General features: G+C 34.2%; 1 protein-coding gene across 1 annotated transcript in view; it reads left to right on the plus strand.

Moving 5' to 3' along the window:
• Nucleotides 1-5,426, plus strand: part of LOC106469280 (beta-1,3-glucosyltransferase-like) — a 45,084-nt gene extending 39,658 nt beyond the window's left edge. The window contains exon 7 of the mRNA XM_013929767.2: nucleotides 4,576-5,426. Within this exon, the coding sequence (XP_013785221.1) occupies nucleotides 4,576-4,722 (147 nt within the window). The 3' untranslated portion in view covers nucleotides 4,723-5,426. The remainder of the gene's footprint in view (nucleotides 1-4,575) is intronic.
• The last annotated feature ends 4,712 nt before the right edge of the window (nucleotides 5,427-10,138 follow it).

Raw genomic sequence — 10,138 nt, forward strand, 5'->3', positions numbered from 1 at the left:
CCTATTGCTTCGGGATCCTACTACCTGTTGACGTCTGTCCGAGGCGGTACAAGACCTTTTCTCAACAGGCCATCGAACGTGTCCATCATCTTTCTCCAGACTGTTTGTCATCCCCAAGAAAATCGGAGACTGTGATAGATTTATCATGCCTCAATCATTTTCTGGTTCTACCTCGCTTTACCATGGAGTCGTTTCTCACCCTGAGGTGGGCTTTTTCTCCAGGTTTGTGCATGACCAAGCTGGACGTTACGAGTGCTTACTTGTATATCGGGATATCTTATCAGTCGTGTATCTATCTTTTTGTTCGTTCATCATGGGGAGGTTTATCAGTTTCGCGCACTACTCTTTGGGCTTGCTTCAATCCCATATGTGTTTTGTTGGGTGACCAAACATTCATCCATCACTCACATGTTCAAGGGTTGTACTTTCATCATTATTACGTGGACAACTAGCTACAGTTAGCTCATTCCAAACAGGAGTCCACCCTTCACACTCGTTGGCTGCTCCTGGAGATGGCTCATATGAGCTAGTTAATCAAATTGCAGAAGTCCTTCCTTCTGCCTACCCAATATCTTATCCATTTGGGTGTTTTTTCAGCATCCAGCTCAGTAGGGCCCAACCTTCTCCTCTTCAACTTCATTCGTTAGAGCTTTCAGTTCTCCATGCCCATACTGCTCCCTCAATTACAGTTCACAAGGTTTTATTGCTTTTGGGGATGTAGTCTTCTATGGCAACTCTTATCCTCCATTTAGTCTATTCACAACCACTGGAATTTTGCGTGGGATCCTTTGAATGCTCCTATTTTCCCTTCCCTTGTCGGCAATCTGCATTGGTGGTTGGACAAGACTTGTATGTTGCCAGATGTCTTGCTTCCTCCTACTCGTCCAGATTTACACATTTTTGCAGATGTGCCCTTTGGGGTTGGGGACATGGGTCAGTCAACAGGAAGCTCCAGGATGTTGGTCAGTGGCCAAGAGGTCTTAACATAGTAACATCCTGGAGCTTCTAGCTGAATGTCGTGCTTTGGTTCATTTTCTCTATCTGGCCAGGAATCATCTGGTAATGATCCATTCCAACAATTCTACAGTGTTTGCTTATCTCAGTCACCAAGTCCTATGATTTAATACTTTGAATCTTCTTGTTTGGACCCACATACTCAATATTCATATCATTGCTTGTCATGTTCTAGGTGCTTTCAATCTTGTTGCAGATCAGCTTTCCCATCCAGACAAGGTCTATCCAACAGTGTGGTCTCTTGATCTTCTTGTTTTCCAGTGCCTTTGCCTTCAGTGGGGTATTCCTCACCACTATGTATTTGCCACGTCCCTCAACACCAAGTTGCTTCTGTTTTGGTCTCTGGTTCCTCATCCTTTTGTTCTGGCTGTAGATGCTTTCAGTCAGGATTGGACCAACAAGTACTTTTATGTCTATCCTGCCATTTTCCTTCTTCGCATGGTGATTTCAATCATCCATGCCACTCCGTGTGATGTCCTTCTGATTGCTCCTTACTGGCTGGCTGAACCGTGGTTCCAATGGCTACTTCAGTGCTAAACTGCCCCTATATTACCTCTTCCTCTTACTTCATTCCTGGTCACTGGTGTTTTATTCAGCCCTTCCTGTCCCCTGTCTTCACGCCTGGTTTTTATCCAGTCCTTGGAGAAGAGATCTGGTTTGTCCCAGTAGCTTCTTTTCTAGCTAGTTCCAATCACCCTTCCACCAGGGAGGTTTATCAATGTAAATGGCATGTTTTCTGCCATTGGTCTTTGTATCAGGGGTTTTCACCCATTCCACCCACTGTTCCTCATATTACAGATTTCCTCACTTTGCTTTTTGATTGGGGGTCTTCTATCTCCTTGATTGCAGGTTATCAACATTTCACATACTCTTATCATTCCACATATATTCTCCTTTATCTGAATCGTTCTTTCCTCCCCAAAACTTTGGCGGCTTGAGAGGGTAACTCCTCATTTTTGCCAATTTCCTTTCCTTCAGTTTCCCACATTTATTCTTGGTCTAATCTGGATAGACTTCTATGTCCTGTTTGTGCTCTTCGCTGTTATATTGCCCACACAGCTTCATTCCGTGGTGCCAGTTCCTGCCTCTTTATTCCTTGGTAGACATCCTCTGTTTGTGATCTTTCTCCTACCACCTTCACCTATTGGGTTTGACTTTTAATTAGATTGGCTTGATCTTCTTTCCATACTTTGTTCCAGGTTCTTCAATCGGGCATGTGGACTACTTCTCGTACATTCATATCTCACTATCTGAATCTTATCATGGTATCTTGATATTTGGGTTATCGTCTTCTGCCTGTAGCCATTCTTCAGATTTCAGTGCGACTTTGACTGGTTAAGTTATCTTTTATTTCTCTTTTCTTCCTTTTCAGGGGTCTTTTTTACCCTTTTCTTTCTTTTATTTGTTGCTACTCATTATATGGATCCTGCTTTGTGGCAAGTGGTGCCTGACCAAGTATTCTTTAACTGTTGAAATGTGCACTGTAAGACCATGTCAACTTACATATTATGATTTCCATAACCACACAGTGCACACTGTGGAGGTGGGGTGTTACACAAGATCTCGTGTAGGTTTATCCTAGCAATCTTTTTGCTTCATTAGTTTGCCCATTCCAGACCATACTCACACATGGACTACATTGCACTGTTTCAGGTGTTGTGGTTCCTCCAGACTCTTCACAGCTTTCTCCCCCCTTTTCCTCCAGTAGAGTTCGAGAGTCCTTACCACTTTCCAGTTCCAAGATGCTGGAGTGGGGGACCATGAAGGCATCCTCCTGAAAGTGTTATTGAAGTAGCATATACATAAATGATTATAAAACCAGTCAGTTGAGTGTAGGGCAGTGATGTTCTGCTGGTGTAGATGATGAGATAACCTTCACTGTGTAACATTGGAGTAAGCTATCAAAATTGCAGTTCACCCCTTTCATTGGGATCCCTCATCCTACTCCCACATGGATTTCAGTTCCCAGAGAGCTGAACCAATGAACACATGTATTATAGATTATACTGTTGTGGGTCATGATGGAGGTACTTGCAAATTAATTTGGTTCTTCCCATTCTGCTATCCCTTGATGTTCTTATTTTCCAAGGATGTTACTGTGCTTGGCTTAGTTCCTATAATTTTAAATTTGAGTGAGATGGCTTACATTGCACAGACATATTTTCTGTGCCAGATGTCGGGTTCCTGGATCAATCAGTCTATTTCTCATATTGTTACCATGTGCCCTCTTCATGGGTCTGGGGGGTGGGGGTAGAGATTCCCTCTGGTCTCATGAACTTGAGGTGAAGATAATATGATCCTCTTTCCTACCCCACCAGACGGCTGGGTTTTGGAATGTAGTTGACTTGCCGGCAGTATGATCCTCTTTCCTAACCCCAGATGAATATCAGTACCCAGTGGCTAGGTTTTGGATTGTAATTGATTTACTGACAGTATGATCCTCATCCTACCCCCACATGGATGTCGGTTCCCAGTGGCATGGGTTTTGGAATCTTCCCCACTTTTGTGTTTTCTGGGATTGAGTTTAATAAATATTGTATGGTTCGGATCCCTATCCTGCCATAGTTCTCTCCCACTTGGATGTGCTCCTTCATCTTTCTGCTCATATATGCGACATCTTTCTATAATGGGTGAAGAGTATACCTGGTTCAGAAGTGGTGCAGTCTCCCACATATGATCTTTGAATCCAAAGATCTCCTCTTGGGGAGAGTCCTTAGGACACTTTTGAAGTATGCTTTTTTCTTTCCCTTTCATCAGTTCCATCACCTATTCAACATGGGATTCTAGCTATTTATGTGAGAAGAGGTGAAGCATCATTTGTGGAGAGAATAAATGATTAAATCTTCTAAAACATTTGTCATCATCATCATTCTTGTATATGTTTTTGTGAAAATAGTAGGTTATGTAAAACTGCATATTTTCTATATTTTCAAAATAGTAATATATTTCAATATAAGTAGAAATTTATACATTCTTCATGGTAGAAATCTGTGACATTACAAAGTAGAGCTTTATATCGAGACCTCAGTTTTTACATGTGCCCATTTGTATTTTTGATAAGCTGCTCAGTATGAATGTATGTAATTATTTTCTGCTTTTGACATCTCTCTGAAGTGTTCAAATTAAGATTTGTGGTATAGTTGGGTTCAATATGTGAAGGTAAGGAAACTTACCAAAAACCTGTCATATTCTTGTAGTTGCTTCTTGAATGGAAAGTGGGTTGATTGTAATTAGATGTATGTTCTGTTTCATTCTCTGAAGTAACTTTTGAAATATTTTTGTTTGGTAAAAAATTTGTATTATTTAGTAATTTTTTAAATGTAAACTTATTTAATCATAAAGATTTTTATGATAAAATAAAAGCTTGGAATGACTTCAGAAATTAATTATTACTGATCATTCTAGTATAATATCAAGTATTACCTGTTCTTAATTTTCTATAAACACCTTTTAAAGACCATGTAATTGAAGTTATTTCAAAACAGGTTAAAGTTTATATCTTTCATCAATATTTATTAAATTTCATGCTGCAAGTAACTTCTAATGTTCAATCTTTACTAGGCTCGACCAAGTGATTATTCTGTTGAATACCTTAGCTTTCTACCTCCAGTATCCTTTCACAAACACTGGATGATAGACCCCAGGGCTGTTTATTATCAGTGGCTTTATGATGAGGACGAACACTTAAAATCACATGATGAGCTTTAATTAAAACCAGGAAAAAAAATCATGGACTGCATCAATATACATGTACTTCATGAGTTGATATTTTTAGTAAAGTTATTCTTTTTAAAAAAATATTATTTCTCATTCGTGTTTTGTTATCTCTTAATGATACTTTTGCATTACTGTTTATGTTAATTATTCACTTTTACAAATTCCTTGGAAATATACTTTTTTGTCTCACCAATATAAGTTCTTATGACATACACAGTTGTTTTGTTCTGCTAAGTATAATCAATAATATTTTTGTATAACAGCTCATTTTATAATGAAAAGAGACAATAAGCTCAGAAAATGTCTGTTAAAAGACTAAGTTTTAATATTAACAGTTGTCTTTGCAGTTTTGTTTTTCATTTTGTAACTAGTTCATTTCTGTTATTATTTTCCCTAATTTTTCTTAATTCAAAAGTTTCATGTTATATTTACATAAAATCCAAAGATTCTGGAAAACATGACTTTCAGTTTTAATTTTAAGCACACTAGATAATAAACCAAAAAACTAAGCTAAACCTTAAAACAGCGAGTTATTTGTGCCATTGATGAAGGTGTTAGTTGATAATGAAATGTTTAACTCATTTTGATTAAATTTTATTCTCTGGTTAGTTTTATGCAGTTGTTTTGTGTGTATATAAACAAATTCTTGAAAATAAAGAGTGTACATGGATTATAAGTTGATAAAATAAAGAGTGTACATGGATTATAAGTTGATAAAATAAAGAGTGTACATGGATTATAAGTTGATAAAATAAACAGTGTACATTGATTATAAGTTGATAAAATAAACAGTGTACATTGATTATAAGTTGATAAAATAAACAGTGTACATGGATTATAAGTTGATAAAATAAAGAGTGTACATGATTATAAATTGATAAAATAAACAGTGTACATTGATTATAAGTTGATAAAATAAACAGTGTACATTGATTATAAGTTGATAAAATAAACAGTGTACATTGATTATAAGTTGATAAAATAAACAGTGTACATTGATTATAAGTTGATAAAATAAACAGTGTACGTACACTCTTTATTTTATCAACTTATAATCAATGTACACTGTTTATTTTATCAACTTATAATCAATGTACACTGTTTATTTTATCAACTTATAATCAATGTACACTGTTTATTTTATCAACTTATAATCATGTACACTCTTTATTTTATCAACTTATAATCAATGTACACTCTTTATTTTATCAACTTATAATCAATATTGATTATAAGTTGATAAAATAAAGAGTGTACATGGATTATAAGTTGATAAAATAAAGAGTGTACATGATTATAAGTTGATAAAATAAACAGTTTACATTGATTATAAGTTGCAACTATGAACTGCTGTTGCTCTTACATAATAATTTTCAGTATTCTGTTAAACAATTAATTATACTTTAATTTCTTCTTTGTCTTTATTTTTAATAAGCAAAGGGTACTTTATTGAGAGCTTGTGAATCACATGTTGTAAACCATACTGTGAAAGGATGAAATTGTGTTATGTAAACTATGTTAATTTAATTTTTGCTTGTAGAATTAATCAAAAATAATGACATATGATGAAACACTAATGTCAGTAGCCTGTAATAATCCATAGCAAATCTTCATTTTCTTTTTTGTTACAGTATCTTCTCTGAACAAAGAATATAACAAAATATTTTGAAGTATTGTCACATTGCTGGGATCATTAAGAACTTTGAGAGTAATTGCAATAACATTTAGTGAACTCTTATACAAACATACAGATACATATTGTTACGTCTCTGGTCGTTTGTAATTTCCGGTATAAATTCTTCCCGGGAACTTCAGCAATACAAGTCCTTTCTTAAATAAAACTAGTTTATTCTTTCTCAACACAACTTTGCAATACACAGAATTTCCACAGTCACTTTAACACACGATATAATTCACAATGGTTCATGCACTTTACTTACAGTCACTACCTCTCACTTGATTCAATTATCTGTCCATCTGCAATTATCTATGTCGTCACTTCTTCTCTTCACTTTATTTGCTGGGCTTATATACTAAAATAGAGGGTGCCTGGAAAAGACTAGAGTTGCCAGGAAAAGTGATGATCCTTCTAGAAACTCATGACGTGTTACCAGCATCACGTGATTACCGTTGTCGTAACATCATTCAATTAAATAGTATGTGTAAGTCAAAACTGCAGTAACTAGAAAATAAATAAAGGTAATTCTTAAAACTTCTACCTACAACATTCATACATGTTCCTCTTTTCAAGATTGCAGTCCTTGTTTGTTAAAAAATGTTTTAAGAATAGAGACTAAACAAAATGAATACACTCATCACATTATTATTATTAATCATATTTTGTACTTAATAACACATTGCTTATTTCTGAAGAACTTTCTTTACTTGATAAACCTATTGTTTTTTATTTTTAACATTATTAGCAACTGACTGTGCTTGTTGATATGAAGCTGTTGTTTTCTGTTTGTAGTAACACATTGATATATACTATTGTGCATGTGGTGATTAATATCCTTCTGATTCAATACAATCGTATCAATGAATTGATTCTTGCATAAGTAAATTGCCCACTGTTTGTTGTTTCAGGACATTATTGACAAGTAGGATTTAGTAAAAATGTGTAAAATTATACAGACAACTTGTTTGGTAATTTAAGCTGGACAATATTTTGGATCACTTTCATGTTCCATGTCAGTGTGGCATGGTAATATTACAGTTAATATAACATACCACACTACATGATGAACAAACATTGTACAGCTTAGATTACCTGGAAAGTTGTTTGTATAACTTCACTTAGCATTTCAGCTACTTGTTGTAACATGTTGATGTCTCTTATTAGTTAGAAAAACACTATGTCTACATTAAATTATTTGTTATATAGAAATCAGTAGATAAAGTAATCAATTTTTCAAGAAATTAGTATTACTAGCTATTTTGGAGTATTTAATTGTCCATTGTCATTTGTATTACATTGAGAGTGTACTTTTTCTTGGGAATGGCTTGATGCCTATTTTTTTGCAGTGAGTAAGCATCTTTTGTTTATTGTAACACTGTAATGTTTATAGGATTTTGTATAAATGAGATAATTGATTTGAAGAAAAAGTAGGTTTGTGAAAATAGTAAATAGCAATCAATAGGTGGTAATTATGCAAAGTCTTGTGTGTTTTTTATTAAATATCAATATATCTAAGTGGTTCTAACTATCTGGGCAAACAGCCTGTCTTTATAACTGAAAAGCAGTTTATAATTTAAACTATTTGCTTCTTTATAGGGTACTTATAAAGATTCAATATCAGTTCTGACACAAAACATGAGTGTTTCAAATATCAGCTCTAAGTGACCTTACACAAAAAACCATTGTTTATACAAGATCACAAAAATTCTGGGTCAAACATATCTTCAGTTAGCATGCTTGTCTGTATATTTAAGGTTCATGTTTTACATTCAGTTACTCTGGGGCCATGGGTATCATAAAAATAGTGGTCAGTTCTCACTGATTAGAGTAACCCAAAAATTAGTGATTAGCCTTCCCACTAGTCTACTGGCTCAAAATTAGAGGCAGAAAAGTAACATGAAATACAAGTTAGTGAAGATACAGAACAGGAAAGCAAAATACCTGTTGTTTTTGTAAATTTGAGAGAAAAGACAAAGGAAATACCCGTAGGAGTCTTTAATCTTATAAGTGAGTCAATATATAGAGAGAAAAAGACAATAAGGAGACAGCATACTTTTACATAAATTTTTAAAATAAAACATCTTCCAAGAATCCTGCTTATTTATTAAACAAACAACCAGCATTAGAAAGTATGTATATCTGCTAGTCATCCAAATTTAGCACAGTTTTCATTGTTACAAATTTTCAAACTTAACAAAGAAGTATACATTTAATTAAGATGATAACGTACTTAAAACCACAAAACAAAGCTCTCTCACCACATAGCAACTCAAAATTACAAAACGTATATGTTACACTTGAAGAATGGCCCCAAAAAAGGTATTAAAGTGGTGTTGCTGTTGATTTATGTGCATTACTTAAAAATATTGCTTTTTTTGAGGCAATATCCTTAAGACTTGACTAAAATTTATCTTAAAGCCTTGTGCAGGAATCATGTATAAATAGTGAAATACTTGCTAAATTATGGCATTAAAGTGTTATACTTTTCTTGTTTTAAAAATCACTTCTACATCAGACAACTAGTCATTAAACGTTTTAGTGAGCTTGTTGCATTATCTACATGACTTCCTTGTTAACCACAAACATACTGCAGCCAAGGGCTCAGTGTTCCCCTCTTTCATGAATATGAAATAATTTTAGCATGTTTTTCTAACCAAAATGACAGTCATGCACGTGGTGACACAGAAGTGGCATGTAAAATATCAATGTGAAATTAGTAGTAGGGAAGAGGTTTATATTAGCAATATGTAAATAATATGTCACAGTAAGTTAGTAATAATATTCATCATTATTTACTAACCAGTTAAGTATCCAAGTGGTTAGCCTGGTCATACTCTGAATCCATGGTTTGTGTCCCATTGCCACAATGAGTGCACTTTCAGAGTGGGGTCAAATCCCACTGGTCATTCAGTTAAGAGCTAGCAGTGGGAGCTGCTGTTCAGCTGCCTTCCCACTGGTCATTCAGTTAAGAGCTAGCAGTGGGAGCTGTTGTTCAGCTGCCTTCCCTCTAGTCTATCAACTCTAGATTATAAACAACTATGTGCAGATATCCTGTATTTAGCTTTTGGCAAAAACAAAAACTTATTAATGTAATATGAGTTTCTAGATAAGGTGTTTTGCTCAATACCAGATTTGTTTCTCTTTATTGGCCCAATTTTAGAAGAAAAGGAGGTACATAATCTTACAAATTTACAAAGATAGAACATTATGTAGAAATGATAAAAAATAATCTATTACGTAAGATATTCACAAAATGTTTTATACCCGTTTTCATTATTGCAAATTATCTTAGGGGTATAAACAATAAAAGATCCTTTTTATCTGTATGTAGCATATGTTGTTTTCATTATTACAAATTATCCTAGCATATGCTACATACAGATAAAAAGGATCTTTTATTGTTTATACCCGTTTTTATTATTACAAATTATCTTAGCATATGCTACATACAGATAAAAAGGATCTTTTATTGGATAAAGTTTGCTCTAGTTAAAATTAATTTTTTGAGTGAGTTTAACTTTAAACATATTTTTGAAATGAATATTATGAAAGTAATTTAAATTTAACAAAGTATTAGTTGAAAAGCTATTTATTTCAATCATAAAAACAAATGTGTTGGGGTGTCAAATGCATCAATTAATGAAATATGATGTTTACTAGTAATTGTGTATGATCTTACATCACAACTGATAATAATGTTGCGTCAGCGAGGTCACGTGACTAGTGTCA

The sequence above is a fragment of the Limulus polyphemus genome, unplaced genomic scaffold (genome assembly GCF_000517525.1).
Source record: "Limulus polyphemus unplaced genomic scaffold, Limulus_polyphemus-2.1.2 Scaffold3394, whole genome shotgun sequence".
Taxonomy (NCBI): Eukaryota; Metazoa; Arthropoda; class Merostomata; order Xiphosura; family Limulidae; genus Limulus; species Limulus polyphemus.